At 40.7% G+C, this 17,988-nt stretch overlaps 1 protein-coding gene across 1 annotated transcript in view; it reads left to right on the plus strand.

The window, feature by feature from the left end:
• Positions 1–17,988, plus strand: part of CSMD3 (CUB and Sushi multiple domains 3) — a 781,433-nt gene that overhangs the window by 464,233 nt on the left and 299,212 nt on the right. Inside the window, exon 21 of the mRNA XM_038745631.1 lies at positions 1,177–1,365. Within this exon, the coding sequence (XP_038601559.1) occupies positions 1,177–1,365 (189 nt within the window). The remainder of the gene's footprint in view (positions 1–1,176; positions 1,366–17,988) is intronic.

Raw genomic sequence — 17,988 nt, forward strand, 5'->3', positions numbered from 1 at the left:
ATTGCCTCTGAATACCTCTACTTGCTTAATGGATATTTTGGGGACAATATAATAAAGTTACTAGTCATGATCCCTTCCTGCAAGGTTTTGCAGACTATTGGAACAATAGCCAAACATTATGTGTCTTAAATAATTTTTTTTGATGAGATGGAAAGTTTATCAGAACAGAAATAAAATACAAAATTTAAAGCTGTAGTTTCTGTTATCATTAAGACTCAAAGGTGACATTTTGCTAGCTAAAATTAGTTTCACAAATCTAATGCTATTAGGCCTCTTGTTGCCATGGTTAACAATCCCATTTACAATTAGCAAAACATATTCCCTGAACAGAATTTTGCAATCCTGCAAATGTGATATTGATATGTGTTTTCTCAGATGAACCTAGCAAAGCCCCATTCCTAGCCTCAGCCCCAGAAGAGTTAGTATTATTTCATATTCTCATATCCATAATACTGGTAAACCCCAAACCACATTGAAAACCCACTTCTCATCATAAGCTAAGCACACAAAAATGAGGAAAAGAGAAAAAAATTAAACCTTACACATGGAATAGCACAGGCACAACTCACAAATGTGCAAGAATCATATACATATCCAACACTGATCTTTCCACAGAAACAGACTTTCAGATAATCACAGAAGCTCCAAAGATGGGCACATGAAAAATGTCTACTGAGGATTCATGAACCAACTCATGGGAAAATATGGACGTACATGGAAAGAGACCAAAGACAAGCCACATACTTTTTTTCCCTGCTGTAGATATACAGTAAAATGCAGCAAAAGCAGGGGTAGAGACACCACTCACTGAGCTAGACACACACATCTATAAAAATAAAAAAATATATGCTCAGAGACCATACATTTAAACATTCATTGAAACACATGGAAGGACACTCATCATCCCCCCACCTGCCACATACACAGATATATAGACACACACATGAACTCATAGGAACATGAACTGAGGGAGTCACAGAGGTGGAGTGAAACAGAACCTATTAAGACAGATAGAAGTACACAGACAGAGGAAGATTAAATGACACCATCAGAGTCATCTATAATAGGCTAGTAATTACACTCCAAAAATGTCCTCTGAGCCAAAATGAAAAATGAATAGAGATGGTGTGTATTAAGTCAGCATGTTTTTTTAGCCTTTATTTTTTCCATTTATAGAATATAACCTGGAACCTTGTGAGGATCCAGGAATTCCAAAATATGGTAACCGGATCGGATTTAATTTTGGAGTCGGAGACACTCTCACTTTCTCCTGTTCATCTGGATACCGCCTGGAAGGAGCTTCAGAAATCATCTGTCTTGGTGGTGGCCGCCGTGTATGGAGTGCACCTCTGCCAAGGTGTGTGGGTACGTGGTCAGCTGCTTTCATTTGCTTGTCTGTGTAGTCATTGTCCATGGAGTTGCTGATGTACAACATGGATATGCATGGGGACGTCTCAGTTTTTACAATTTTTTCCCTTTATTTTCCATTTATTTTTGTTTTCTGAGCCAATTATCAGAGCCAGTAAACTCAAAAAAAAAGTTAAAAAGGTTATAACTGCATTCCAAACTTTACATTGTGTCCAAGTGCCCATGATTCTGAAGTCCTTTCTCAGATGATGCAGAAGATGGAAAAAAAATTATTCAAAACCTTGTGAAGTAAAACTGCCAGGAAGTTTTGGTTGATATAGTAGGGGAAAGAACACACATAACAGATAATTTCTTCAGAGAGAATTATTAATTCAGAGGGCTTGAGGCGTGTCTGTGTGTGTATGTGTGTGTGTGTTTTCTTTCAGGTTTGACCTTCATTTAAGGAATACTGTAACATATATTGACTAAATCTTTGCAATTTGTACAGTATTTGGTGGTTGATAAAGGAAGAAAGGGATTGATTTAGCACTTTGATATATGGGAGATTAGAGACAGTCTAAATGAGGGTTTGAGCTTTCAACATCAATCTTGTGAAATTAACATCTTCTGTTGTAAAAAGAAACTACACTCTATTTCTCCATACTGCCAAAGTCAGTGGCATTTCATTAGGCACTTGTGGTGCATTAACTTTTCCAGGCTACTGGAAACTATAACTAAGAATATAGATTAGTGTCTGTGAGGCCAAAAGACACTTTCTTTTAAAGAAATTTTCATAAGGGAAGTTCTGTGCCGACCTTTACTTAATGGACATTTCACAGTGCATGCACGATAGGCTCATTAATACCAATAGTCTTGTATCTGAGACTTTCTAAGGCACTATACTATTAGCCTTTTATTTGGACTTTCCAAGTTTCCATCCTTGACTACTTTATAAGACAGTGAGAGTATCAGGGAAGATGTCCTGGAAGGTGACTAGCAATTGGATACATATCCCAGTAGGTTATGAATGCAATTGCTCTGTAAGAATATTTTCTCTGCACTACCTTGACCTAAAGGCACTATTCATTTCTACTACAAGAGCTATACTATCTGTTGGACCTCAGGTTCTTTGAGTTATATCAGATTATGTTTCCAGGTCCTTAATTATTATTCATTTGGCCTTTACTGAAGGATAAAGCTGATGCAAATGCCTATAAACAGCTTACAGGTTTTGACAGGAACACAAACTTTTATTAATGTAGAAGCAAGCTTCTTTTATGTAGATGTGTGACGTCACAATCAGCTCATGGCACATACACATTCAATAGGACTACCAAGATTTTCGCAGCAGGCAAGAAAAGAGAAAAAGCAAGCAAGAATCTCCTTCCCAAATTAAAAAAAATTCCATCCTGCTTCCCAGTGATGCTCATTCCCAGATGATTCTGGGAAAGGTAGTCCTCTGGTTTCTAGTTTGTTTTGTGTATTTTATGGTATTTGTTAAGTACTTACTATGCTGTTCTAAGTGGGGGGTAGGTTCAAGTTAATTCAACTGGACAAAGTCCCTGTCCCACACAGGCTCACAGTATAAGTTCCCAGGCAGCAGCTATTCCAAGATCATTTCCTATTTCCCTTTCAGTGTCAAATTTAATTCATGCAGTCATATGAATTTTTGAGCATCTACCTGTGGAGAACACTATGCTAAAATGCTTGGGGATGTACAATTGAAGGAAATAATGCAGCCTCCGCCTTCAATAGGGAAACATTTTTATGGAGGGTTTAGGGAGATGATATATGTATTATCTGGACCAAGAGGAAAATTGCTCAGTAAATAACAGTGATTTCTTGAAAGTACTTTTGACAACAGAAAAAAAGCCCCAAATAGATAACTTAATGAATAACTGGAATAAACTAATATATGCATAAATGCTAATAATGGCTGATGGGATGACAGTAACAGGGAAGTGAGGAATATTTTTTTTTTAAAGTCTCATGATAGAGATGGCTTTTTAGGGAAGATTGAAATATCAGAGGGACATGGTTTTGCAGATTTGGTGAGTTGGGGATAGTTCCAGCAAGGTTGGGCATGAAGATGCCCCAGTGAAAAGAGCTCTCTAAGAGCCAAGTGACATGGGTTCTAGTCACAGCTCTGCAACCTACTTGCCACTTACTTGCTGTGTGACCTTAGACAAGTCATCTAACTTATTTTGGCCTCACTGATGTGCCAAGCAATGTACTAAGTGTTGGTGTAGACATACAAACTGATAAAAATTGTGGTATTTCTTAAACTCTTACTCTATGCCAAGCATAGTACTAAGGGAAGAATCATGGTGAAGTGGATAGAGCACAGGCCAGGGATTCATAATAATAATAATAATAATGGCATTTATTTTTTAAATTAAGCACTTACTATGTGCAAAACACTGTTCTGAGCACTGGGGATGTTAGAAGGAGATTCGGTTGTCCCACAGGGGGCTCACAGACTTAATAACCATTTTACAGATGAGGGAACTGAGGCACAGAGAAGTGAAGTGACTTGCCCAAAGTCACACAGCTGACAATTGGCAGAGCCGGGATTCAAACCCATGACCCCTGACTCCAAAGCCCCTGCTCTTTCCACTGAGCCACGCTGCTTCTCTGCTCCTTCTCTTAGAATCCATAAGGTCATGGATTCTAATCTCGGCTCTGCCACTTGTCCGCTGTGTGCCCTTGGGCAAGTCACTAAACTTCTCTGTGTCTTAGTTACCTCATCTGTAAAATGGGACTGTGAGCCCCAGTTTCTGTCCTGTATCCAACCTGATTTGTTTGTATTGTAATAATAATAATGGTAATGATGATATTTAAGTGCTTATTATTCATTCATTCATTCAGTCGTATTGACTGAGTGCTTACTGTGTGCAGAGCACTATACTAAGCACTTGGGAAGTATAAGTCGGCAACGTATAGAGCGGTTTCTACCCAATAACAGGTTCAAGTCTAGAAGGGGGAGACAGACAACAAAACAAAACAAGTAGACAGGTATCAAAACCATCAGAACAAAGGAATTACAATGTGTGAAGCACTGTTCTAAGTGCTGGGGGAGATACAAGGTGATCAGGTTGTTCCACGTGGGGCCCACAGTCTTAATCCCCATTTTACAGATGAGTTAACTGAGGCATAGAGAAATTAAGCGGCTTGCCCAAGGTCACAAAGCTGACAAGTGGCGGAGTGGGATTCAAACCCCTGACCTCTGCTGACTCCCAAGCCCGGGCTCTTTCCACTGAGCCACGCTGCCTGTATCCACCCCAAGCACTTAGTACAGTGCCTGGCACATAGTAAGAGTTTAAGAATTTCATATTATTATTATTGCGTGCTGGGGTAGATACAAGATTATCAGGTTGGATACAGTCTCTATCCCATATGGGGCTCTCAGTTTAAACAGGGGGGAGAACAGGTAAGTGATCCCCAATTTACAGATAAGGAAGCTGAGGCCCAGCGAACTTCTGCCCAATCTCACATAGCAGACAAGTGGCAGAGGCGGAATTAGAATCCAAGTTCGTTGACTCCTGTACCCGTGGTCCTTCCACTAGACCTTGCAAACTATTCTTATCTGCTTATTGTTTTACCAGTTGTGCTTCTACCCCATGCAGGCAAGAAGTATACTTTTCTATCCTAGAAATAATAGCAGTCTGGGTGCTATCACACAGTTATAAGCTTTGGGAAAGATGGACATATCTGGTGCACTGTGGTGACTGTTCAACTGTGGAATATTTTGAGGGTCCAGTGTCAATTTTTTCAATGAATGCTGTTTTTGCTTCTTCTGTAATTCCTCTTTTGTTTTCCTATTGCCTTCTTTGCATTTGGTTTTACCTTGTTATCCTTGAGGAAAGGCGGCAAGATTTTTTTCTAGGAGAGTCACAAGAGTAAAACTTTTCGGAAGTGAGAATCCAAATAATAATAGTAATAGTGGTATTTAAATGCTTGCTATGTGTCAGGCACTGTACTAAGCGCTGGGATGGATACAAGCAAATTGGGTTGGATACAGTCCTTGTCCAATATGGGCCTCACAGTCTCGATCCCTATTTTACAGATGAGGTAAATGAGGCACCGAGAAGTTAAGTGATTTGCCCAAGGTCACATAGCAGAGAAGTGGTAGAATTGGAATTAGTACCCAGTCCTTCTGACACTGAATCCCATGTGCTATCCACTAGGCCGTGCTGCTTCTCTGTGCCAACCAGATAATTTAGGCATGCATAATTTACTTTATTGTTAGCCTGATTTGCAATCATTAGCATGGTAGCAATGGTTGTAAGTCTCCCACCCTCACCCTACCCCTATGCAATGCTGTGATGCAGGTGGGAACTATTCCGTTAATATCCTAGATCTGTTGGAGATGCCACCTTCAATTTCTAGAGCAGTTCCTCCACACCACCTACCAGTAGACAGGAACACAAACAGTGAAGGTCTGGAATTTGGTCACACATGAAACTCAGAAACAATGCTAGTCATAGCTTATCCCACTGTTTCTGGATTTGGGGAGAATAGATGGCAGTAGGATACCTAAACAGTTGTGTTCTGATGATGATGATGATAAATAGGGAGGACAGAAATAATATTAAAATCACACCAGAACAAATTCTCAGACTATGTTGCTTTAGTTGTGAGACACCTTCAAAAGATGGAATATTGAAGGAAAAATAAAGTTTGTATTGCCAAACCTAGCTTTGGGAAGGTTATCTAATGAAATTGGGAGAAAGGTCAACTGTCCCAAGTGCTGGAGAATTGTAGCAATTGTAGTAATGCATTGAAAGGGAATTGTTTTCTATCAATTTGGTATCATCTCTAAACTTGAAGGTTGACTTTATAAATATAAGTATTCTGATGGATTACTCATTCATATTTACAACCTTATCTTTCCATTTTACAACGAATGTTATATTTTTTCATAATTCTTAGACAACTAATGTAATGAAACATATACACATTTATGTTATGCACTCATAAACAATTCCACTATTATATAAGGTGGGAAATATAAATTAAATATTTTTGAAGTATTTGACACCTTTTTAAAATATATTTTAATGCCCATTTTAAAAAATAGAACTTTACTAGAATATCGTTGGAAAAAGTTTTACCTTCTTTCAATGACTCAAATCATTGAGATGTACATTTTAAAAGCTTCTCATCTACTTCCATTTCCATGCATCATTTGTTTCCTGTGGTATTATACTGAAACTTAATTCCTATCGAGCAGAGGTCAGATGATGGGTAAATGTGTAACATGTTGACAGAACGTAAAATCATGCAACTTAAAAAAATAAGATCATTGAAAGTTTATTTTTGAAATTGAGCTTTCCCTATTGATTCTAGAAACTTCATTAATTGAGATGAAATCTGTATAGAGCTCGGAGAGTTCCTATTAAACTTGCGTGATCCCTCATTGTGCAGGCCAGCTTCAAGTTTTTGGGTCTCTAGAGAAAAGCCCATGTGATGCATGACACAGTTATGCTTTGCCACATGCTGAGGACAAAGTGATGAGTCCACTGTTGGGTAGGGACTGTCTCTATATATTGCCAACTTGTACTTCCCAAGCACTTAGTACAGTGCTCTGCACACAGTAAGCGCTCAATAAATACGATTGATGATGATGATGATGATGATGTCAGATGCAATCTATATAGAAGCAGCTACCACTTGCTGATTTGGTACTGTCAAAGCCTATGCCCCTCCAGAGACAGGTTCACTGGTTGTGTCACAGGATGGTGGTGTTCTGGATATGCTAGATTGCAAATGTTATCACAGTAGCAGAGCCCCAGAGTGATTTACTACCCCTGCACCAATATCTTCCAAATTATGTGCCAGTGGTATTTGTCAAGCACTAACTAATATTGATAATTGATAATGGTATTTGGTTTAGACTGTGAGCCCACTGTTGAGTAGGGACTGTCTCTATATGTTGCCAACTTGTACTTCCCAAGCGCTTAGTACAGTGCTCTGCACACAGTAAGCGCTCAATAAATATGATTGATTGATTGATTGATTAAGCATTTACTATGTGACAGGCACCGTACTAAGCGCTGGGATGCATACAAGCCAGTCGGGTTGGATACATCCCCTAACCTAAGGTGGGGCTCACAGGTTCAATCCCCGTTTTACAGATGAGGTAACTGAGGCCCAGAGAAATGCGGTGACTTTCCCAAGGAAAGACAAGTGGAAGAACTGGGATTAGAACCCAGAGCCTTCTGATTCTCAGGCCCTTGTTTAATCCACTATATCATGCTGCTTCTCTAAAAAACCATCCTAAATCCAGTACTAATCACTGGTCAGACACAGACGGTGCCATAGAGGGCTCTGAGTTCAAGTAGGAGAGAGAACAGATAGTTAATCTTCATTTTACAGATGTGGAAACTGAGAAGGACATAAAGAGCATTAGACATAGAAGTTAAATGACTTGCCCAAGGTCACAAAGCTGGGAAGTTGTGGAGTTAAACTATGTGCTCAACAGTGTACTAAACCCTGGGGTAGATTAGATGCAGTCTACATACTGCGTAGGGCTCTGACTCTAAATGGGAGAGAGACTAGGTATTCAATCTCTATTTTGCAGATGTGGAAATTGAGGCACTGAGAAGTTAAATCACTTTCCCAAGGTCACACAGCAAGCAGGTGGTGGATTTGGAATTAGGACCCAAATCAACTGACTTCCAAGCTCATGTTCTTTCTACCAGGTTATCCTGTTTCTCATAAATAGTAGCACGCAGTGGGCAGGATTATTAAAAGAAAAAGAATTTATACCATTTTCACGTTTAAAATTTTAACCACTCTGAGTCTAAAATATTTCCACTCTTTTTCTAAAAGAAATAATCCTGCAGAGTGATAGAAGAATGCAAATAACTGGTAAAAGTTCTCCTTTTAAATTGTTACGCTATCAGAAATAAACACTTATAGTATGCGAAGGACACAAAAGTTTTAAATAATTATGGTTAAATTGTGGTTAAACTGAGATGTAAGCACCATTGCATAGTGGCAAGAGTGCAGGATTCAGTCATTAAACTGAGGTGCTAATCCTGGTTCCGCCACTTGCCTGCTGTGAGAACTTGGGCAAGTCACTGAACTTCTTGGTGCTCAGTTTTATTACCTCTAAAATGAATTAAAATACCTGTTCTCCATTCCTCTTAGACTGAGGGACAGGGTTTGATCTGACTGCATTGTATCTACCTAGAGAAGCAGCGTGGTTTAGTGGATAGAGCCCGGGCTTGGGAGTCAGAGGTTGTGGGTTCTAATCCCAGCTCTGCCACTTGTCAGCTGTGTGACTTTGGGCAAGTCACTTAACTTCTCTGTGCCTCAGTTACCTCATCTGTAAAATGGGGATTAAGACTTTGAGGCCCACATGTGACAACCCAATAATCTTGTATCTATCCCAGCACTTAGAACAGTGCTCAGTACATAGTAAGTGCTTAATAAATACCATAACAATAATAATAATAATAATGTAGAGAAGCACTGTGGCTTAGTGGGAAGAGCACGGACTTGAGAGTCAGAGGTCATGGGTTCTAATCCCGGCTCTGCCACATTTCAGCTGTGCGACTTTGGGCAAGTCAGTTAACTTCTCTGTGCCTCAGTTACTGCATCTGTAAAATGGGGATTAAAACTGTGAACACCACGTGGGGCAACCTGATTACCTTGCATCTCCCCCAGCGCTTAGAACAGTGCTTGGAACAGAGTAAGCACTTAACAAATACTATTATTAATTAATTATTTATTAATTAATCCCCATTTAACAGATGAGGTAACTGTAAGGCATAGAGAAGTTAAGTGACTTGGGCAAGATCACGAGCAGACAAGTGGCACAGCCTGAATTAGAACCCAGGTCCTTCTATCCACTAGACTCTGAAACCCGTCTCTATCCACTAGGTCATGCTGCTTCTCATAGCTTCTTTCTTTTCACTTTACATTCTGTTTCTTATTGTTTAATTTTGTCAAAAAGTCCTAGACTCAACTTTGTGATTTATGTTTTAGATTCTTAGACTTTCCTCTTTAACCGATTTCCCCTTTATGTATGAATCCTTAGTGTCTGGCAGACAAGTGAAAGCACATTTTGCAGTGAATTATCTAGGGCAAAATGCATCATGGCAGTATGGACAGCATCTCAGTAGTCATGTCAGACACAAATCCTACAATGGCACCACTACTTCAGTTCCTACATGAATAGCACATTTATTTCACAAACCACTTACCTTGTCAGGCCCAACCCAGAACTCACATTAGATGTCATTCTGCTGGCTCCATCAGTGCATATCCATCTTGCTTCTGCTCCATCAGTCCATACTCAAAAATTTTCTTTACTCAGAAATTCTGAAGGCCGATTCAGATTTATCACCCCCTCACACATCTTTGATTCCGCAGATTCTGCCCTCTGTAAAGTCACCAAAGATCTCCTTTTTGCAAATCCAATAACCTCGACTTCTTACCTGCCTCCAACACTGTGGGCCACCCCTTTCTCTTGGAAAAAGTATCCAAGCTTGGCTTCACTGAATCTGTCCTCTTCTTGTTCTCCTCCTATATCTCTGGTTGCTCCTTCTCAGTTGCTTTCCCAATCCTCTTCTCTGCCTCCCACTTGGTTTGCAAGTCCCACAAGGTTCAGTTCTGAGTCTCTTTCTATTCTCCATTTACATGCACTCCTTTAGAGCACCCATTCTCTCCCATGGCTTCAATTACCATCTCTACACAGAAGATTCGCAAATCTACCTCATAAGTACTTACCTGTTTCCTTCTCTGCAGTCTTGTGAAAATGGTAGGGTGATCTCCTCTTGAGAGAGAAAGATTTATACCATGATGATGATGATGAAGGTATTTATTAAGAGCTGACTACAGCGTGTCACTCTTTTATGTAATGAGGTAAAAGCAAATTAATTATGTTGGACATAGTCCCTGTCCCAAATGGGGCTCACAGCCTAAAAAGGAAAGGGAAAAGTTGTGGTTTTGATCTTATGAATTAAGGAGCTGGCGAGACATAGAGGACAATAGAGTAGTGGTGTCAGTGTGGGCTTCAGGAGAGAATTAAAGGCTTGGGCAGTGGCCATGAGTGTCATTGAGGAAGGTTAAGCAGTGTCATTGAGTGGGAGAGAGAGCAGAGTTATGGTAAGTTATGGCCTGATTCATTTCTGTTCTTCCAACTTGAATACCCAAACTTCTGTGTCAGCACTTTGACACCACCAAATCAAAGTACTCACAACTCACTGTCATTATCATTATGAATGGTATTGTTTACTATGTGCAGAGCACTATACTGAACACTTGCGAGGGTACAATACAAGAGAGTTGGCAGACACATTCCCTGACCACAATGAGCTTGGTCTGGAAGGGGAGACACACCTTAATATAAATTTAAATAAACAATTTATACTATATAATTTCAAGATATGTATGTAATTATTCAGGGTGGGGAGAATATTAAATGCCCGAAGGTCACAGATCCAAGTGCATAGATGTTGAGGAAGAGAGGGAGAGCTGGGGAAAAGAGGGCTTAATCAGGAAAGGCCCTTTGGATGAGACGTGACCTAAATGCTTTGAAGTTTGGGAGGGAGGTGGTCTGGCGTATATGGAAAGAAAGGTAGTTCCAGGTTAGGGGTAGGATGTGGGGAAGAATTTGGTGGTGAGATATATCAGACAGGGAATACAGTGAGTACGTTTGTGCTAGAGTTAAGTTTTCAGACTGGGCTTTAGTAGGAGATTAAGGAGGTAAATTAGGAGAGGGCAAGCTTTAAACCCAATAGTAAGGAGTTTCTGTAATGCAGAACGGTATGGACAACCATATAAAACTTAATGACAATAAATACAATGGATGGCCATTGGAGGTTCTTGAGGAGTGACGAGGCATGGACTGAACTTTTTTTAGAAAAATGGTTTGTGCAACAGAATGAAGTATGGACTGAAGTGGAGAGAGGCAGGAGGAAAGAAGGTCATCAAGGAGTCAGAGACAGTAGTCAAGGCATTAGCAACTATAAATATACAGTAGCACTATAGCAATTATACATATTTGGCACACTCCATTATTTCTTCCTACCTGTAAGTTACTTTACTAAGTTACTCTCCCCCACTAAACTGTAAGCTCCTCGAGGGAAGGTATGATGTCTACTGACTCTATTGTACTTCTCTGAGTGCTTAGTAATTATTAAACATTAATAATTACTTTTCATATGCTGGCCAATAGCCAGCTATTTTACAAACCCTGACTTGTCTGTCGGTGCTAGCTTGTTACTCACTTTCCTATATTTCCACACACAAAATTTAAGCGATAATAATCTGAAGTTATTTGTCATTTTTCTTCAGAGTTCTGTGTTCCCATCCCTAATCTGTCCATTCCTCCAATTCAAGATAACTCATCTTCCCCCCCAAACCCTGCCCTCTCCCTGACTTTCCCATCACTGTTGATGGCACTACCATCCTTCCCGTCTCTCAGGCCCGCAACCTTGGTGTCATCCTCGACTCTGCTCTCTCGTTCACCCCTCACATCCAATTCGTCACCAAAAACTGCTGGTGTCACCTCCGCAACATCGCCAAAATCTGCCCTTTCCTCTCCATCCAAACCGCTACCCTGCTGGTTCAGTCTCTCATCCGATTGGATTACTGCATCAGCCTCTTCTTTGATCTCCCATCCTCCTGTCTCTCCCCACTTCAGTCTATACTTCACGCTGCTGCCCGGATCATCTTTGTGCAGAAACACTCTGGACATGTCACTCCCCTCCTCAAAAATCTGCAGTGGCTACCAGTCAACCTATGCATCAGGCAAAAACCCCTCACTCTCAGCTTCAAGGCTGTCCATCACCTCGGCCCCTCCTACCTCACCTCCCTTCTTTCCTTCTTCAGCCCAGCCCTCACCCTCTGCTCCTCTGCCGCTAACCTCCTCACTGTGCCTCATTCTTGCCTGTCCCACCACCGACCCCTGGCCCACATCCTCCCCCTGGCCTGGAATGCCCTCCCTCAGCACATCCACCAAGCTAGCTCTTTTCCTCCCTTCAAAGCCCTACTGAGAACTCGCCTCCTCCAGGAGGCCTTCCCAGACTGAGCCCTCTCCTTTCTCTCCCCCTCCTCGCTCCCCATCCCCCCCACCCTACCTCCTTCCCCTCCCCACAGCACCTGTATATATGTTTTTACAGATTTATTACTCTATTTTACTTGTACATATTTATTATTCTATTTATTTTATTTTGTTAATATATTTTGTTTTGTTTTGTTGTCTGTCTCCCCCTTCTAGACTGTGAGCCCGTTGTTGGGTAGGGACCGTCTCTATATGTTGCCAACTTGTACTTCCTAAGTGCTTAGTACAGTGCTCTGTACACAATAACTGCTCAATAAATACGATTGAATGAATAATTTCTCAGCTTTTTAGCAAAACAATGTTTCTGAACAACGACCTGTGCTTCACTGGGTACATCTTGTCAGCTAAAGCAATGTGAGACTTAGTGCCTTCCAGTCTTCAGATCCTTAAGCCTAAATTGATGCAGTTCCTCCTTGCATTGCCTTATTAACTAAAATGTTTTCTTAACCTTAATTGCTAACCTTAATTCCCTGGAGCATACCATAGTAACAGTTGCAGCAAATCTCATGGCACTGTCCTTGCAATGATTTCACTGGTTGGTGCCTGTACTCAAGAGCCAAATTTGATTCCAAGAGCACAGTATAACTTACGAGCCATAGTCTCTTGACACCAGAAATGGAACTGCGATGCAGCTGCCAATTTTGATTTAGTTTTCGAACAGTGTTGCTGGTAATTCCCTTTTTATAGATCAATCTCATTTATCATTCTTATTTCCTGAGGTCCCAAAAAAGCTTCTTAGGGTAATGAAACTCAAGGATTTTTTTTCTTTAAAAGTAAGTAAAGTCTAGTTATTTTGCCTTAATGATTGGTTCTTGTGAGTACAATGGAATAATATCTTCCTATTGGCTGTATGTCTATTTCAGTCATAATTAGCTAGCAGCCTCACACCTCTTACAAGTTCTGGAGCTATTTCAGCCTCTTTAATAAGAGGAGTCTCGGGTCACTTTGCCCTCTCATATCTAATTTACATTTCTTAATGAATTAAGGATTTGTTCTGTGATTAGAAATTATGATACTATTATAAAAACACAATGTCATTGTGTTCCTTCCAATTGTGTGCATAATGACACAAGTGGAAGTGTGGTAGAATCATTGGATTGTTGAATTATTAAACACAGAAATATTCTGGGGAAAGGGACTTGCTAATGCTGGAGCTGGGTGATTTCAACCTTTCCTCTTCTGCCAGAAAATGTCGACAAGGTTCATTCATTCATTCAGTCAGTCAGTCGTATTTATTGAGCACTTACTTTGTGCAGAGCACTGTACTAAGCACTTGGGAAGTACAAATCGGCAACATATAGAGATGGTCCCTACCCAGCAATGGTCTCACAGTTTAGAAGGGGGAGACAGAGAACGAAACGAAACAAACAGACAGGTGTGAATACCATCAGAATAAATAGAAATTATAGCTATATACACATCATTAATAAAATAGAGTAATAAATATGTTTTAATAAACAAAAGTGCTGTGGGGAGGGGAAGCAGTAGGGCAGAGGGAGGAATGGGGGTTGATGGGGAGGGGAGGAGGAGCAGGAGAGGAAAAAAGCGGGGCTCAGTCTGGGAAGGCCTCCTGAAGGAGCTAAGCTCTCAGGGCTTTGAAGAGAGGAAGAGAGCTAGTTTGGCGGATGTGTGTAGGGAGGGCATTCCAGGCCAGAGGTAGGACGTGGGCCAGGGGTCGACGGTGGGACAGGCAAGAACGAGGCACAGTGAGGAGGTTAGCGACAGAGGAGCAGAGTGTGCGGGCTGGGCTGTAAAAGGAGAGACGGGAGGTGAGGTAGGAGGGGGCGAGGTGATGGAGAGCTTTGTAGCCGAGAGTGAGGAGTTTTTGCTTGATTCGAAGGTTGACAGGCAACCACTGGAGATGTTTGAGGAGGGGAGTGACATGCCCAGAGCGTTTCTGTAAAAAGATAATCAGGGCAGCAGAGTGAAGTATAGACTGAAGTGGGGAGAGACAGGAGGATAAGAGGACAGAGAGGAGGCTGATGCAGTAATCCAGTTGGGATAGGATGAGAGATTGAACCAACAAGGTGGCAGTTTGGATGGAGAGGAAAGGGCAGATCCTGGCGATGTTGCGGAGGTGAGACAGGCAGGTTTTCGTGATGGATTGGAAGTTTGGGGTAAATGAGAGAGCAGAGTTGAGGATGACACCAAGGGTGTGGTCTTGTGAGACAGGAAGGATGGTAGTGCTGTCTACAGTGATGGGAAAGTCAGAGAGAGGACAGGGTTTGGGAGGGAAGATAGGGAGCTCAGTCTTGGACATGTTGACTTTTATATGAAGGGCAGACATCCAGATGGAGATATCCTGAAGGCAGGAAGAGATACGAGCTTAGAGGGAGGGAGAGAGAACAGGGGTGGAAATGTAGATTTTGGTGTCATCAGCGTAGAGATGATAGTTGAAGCCTTGGGAGCGAATGAGTTCACCAAGGGAATGAGTATAGATGAAGAGCAGAAGGGTACCGAGAGCTGTCCCTTGAGGGACCCCCACAGTAAGGGGATGGGAGGGGGAGGAGGAGCCCATGAAGGAGTCTGAGAATAACTGAACAGCCAGAGAGATAAAAGGAGAACCAGGAGAGGACAGAGTGTGAAGCCACGGTTGGATAACATGTTGAGAAGGAGATGGTCACAGTTGACGCTACTTTGCCACTTTGGCTTGCCAAACAATAATTCTTATATATTCTGCTCCTTTTTTATATGACAAAGGATTTCAGCCCCCTACTTTTGCATGTCATGATCAGAACATGGCCTAATTTATGTCCTGGTTGTCACCTCTAACCTGTAAATTCATTTTGGGCTGGGATTGCCTCTTTTCACAGTAATCTATCAATAAATATGTTGTATTGATTGATTGTTGATTGATTGATTGGGGCCAGCAGCCAGGTGGTGTTTTCATTTATTGTATTTGTGAAGCACTTACTATGTACCAGGCATAAGCGCTGGGGTAGAAATGTTAGTCAGGTTGGACCCACTCTGGTACCACAGATACGTGAATTCAGATCTCTCATAAAACATATCAATGTATAATATTAAAATATCTCTTTCCTCTGCAGTATACTAAGTACCTTTGGGGTCAGGGGTCCATTGAATACTCTCAAATATTTGCTATAGTGATCTACACACAGTAGCCATACTGACATTCACTTTACATACAATACTTGCATAGGCATAATAAACATGGATTTGTTAATGTGAAAAATAGTAGCTACTGTCTATTTGTAAACTTTTTCAAACTAGACATTTCCATTAGTGTTTTTTAGTTACCCTGTTATATATGAAGAACGCTGGTGCCATCAGTTTGGCAATAATCACTAATTTGTCACTTTGTAATCAAACCTACAAATGCTACCTTTCAAATAATAACAATAATAATGGTACTTGTTAAGCACTGTTCTAAGTACTGGAGTAGATACAGGTTGATCAGGTTGGAAACAGTCCCTGTCCCACATGGTACTCACACTCTTATCCCCATTTTATATATGAGGTAACTGAAGCCTAAAGAAGTTCATTCATTCATTCATTTAATCGTATTTATTGAATGCTTACTGTGTGCAGAGCACTGTACTAAGCGCTTGGGAAGTACAAGTCAGCAACATATAGAGACGGTCCCAACCCAACAATGGGCTCACAGTCTAGAAGGGGGAGACAGACAACGAAACAAAACATGTGGCAGGTGTCAAGTCGTCAGAACAAATAGAATTAAAGCTAAATGCACATCATTAATAAAATAAATAGAATAATAAATATGTACAAGTAAAACAAATAGAGTAATAAATCTGTACAAACATATATGCAGGTGCTGTGGGGAGGGAAGGAGGTAGAGCGGGGGGAATGGGCAGAAGGAGAAGTCTGGGAAGGCCTCTTGGAGGAGGTGCGCTCTCTGACTCCTAGGGCCATGCTCTATCTACTTAGCCACACTGCTTCTCTACTAAGCCACACTGCTCCTCTGCTTCAAATTAGTGATTATCATTATTGTTATGATTTCTATTATTATTATATTGAACACATTTATGTCAAACACTGTTCTACGTGCTGGGGTAGATAGAAGTTAATCAGGTTGGATGCAGTCCCTGTCTCACACGGGGCTAACAATCTGAGTAGGAAGGATAACAGGCTAATTGAATCCCTATTTTACAGCTGAGAAAATTGAGGTACAGTGAAGTTAAGTGACTTTCCCATGGTTACACAGCAGGCAAGTAGCAGAGTGAAGATTAGAACATCAGGTCTTCTGTCTCCCAGGTCTTTGTTTATTTCATATCAGTCACAAAATGTTGCTAGTGAAAAATGTTATTTTCTTAAACATAATAAATGTGTCAGTTTGTGAGGTAAACATGCATAATAGCCAAATTAGTCATTTTTTTTTTGTTTTATGCTTTTTATTGAGCATTTATTTTGCAAGAGGATTATACTAAATACTTGGGATAAGATAATACAGTTTTTAGACATGATCCCTGCCCTCAAGCAGCTTACAGTTTAACAAAGGAACTTATGGTCATTTTAAATAATCTCACTTGAATATGCGAATGGTGTAGTCTCAGTTTACAGTCCTATTGATGACTGATTTGACTGCAAGCTATATGATTGCAAGAACCATGTCTTTTTCATCTATTATACTCTACCAAGTTCCAAACCACACTCCAAATACAGTAGGTGCTCAATAAATTCATTCATTTGTATTTACTGAGCACTCACTATCAGCGCTTAGAACAGTGCTTTTCACATAGTAAGCACTTAAGAAATTCCATTATTATTATGTGTACAGCACTGTACTCAGCGCTTGGGAGGGTACAATAAAACAATGAACAGACATATTCCCTGCCCATAATGAGCTTAAAGTCTAGAGGGGGAGAGAGACATTAATACAAATAAATTACAGATGTGTACATAAGTGCTGTGGGGCTGGGAGGGAAGATGAATAAATGGAGAAAGTCAGGGTGATACAAAAGATAGTGGGAGAAGTGAAAAAGGGGGCTTAGTCAGGGAAGACCTCTTGGAGAAGATGCACTTTCATTAAAGCTTCGAAGCATGGGAGAGTAATGGTCTGTTGAATTTGAAGCGCTTAGTACAGTGCTCTGCACATAGTAAGCACTCAATAAATATGATTGAATGAATTTGAGGAGGGAGATTTACATTACTGTGATTCAGATTAAAGTCCTGTAACCTCCTCAGCCACTCAGACCCCAACTGGAAGATGACAGTATAAATGCTTGGGATGATTTCTGCTCTCGGGGAGCTTTCAATGTAATTAGGGAGATTGATGTCAAAATAATTTACAGATAAGAGGATGATAAAAGGGGGAATTAAAAATATTAGTTCTTACGTAATAGGACTTGTGAGTATATAAATGAGTAAGTTGTGAGTATATAAGTGCTTAGATGGCATAGAAGTCACAGGTATGGCTATGGAACCTTGACTTTATAGATTTTTTTATCGTATTTATTAAGTCCTTACTATGTGCCAGGTACTGTACTAAGTACTGGGGTAAATACAAGCAAGTCAGGTTGGACACAGTCCATGTCCCACATGGGGTTCACAACCTTATTCCCCATTTTACCTATGAGATAACTGAG

This window comes from Tachyglossus aculeatus, chromosome 4 (genome assembly GCF_015852505.1).
Source record: "Tachyglossus aculeatus isolate mTacAcu1 chromosome 4, mTacAcu1.pri, whole genome shotgun sequence".
Taxonomy (NCBI): Eukaryota; Metazoa; Chordata; class Mammalia; order Monotremata; family Tachyglossidae; genus Tachyglossus; species Tachyglossus aculeatus.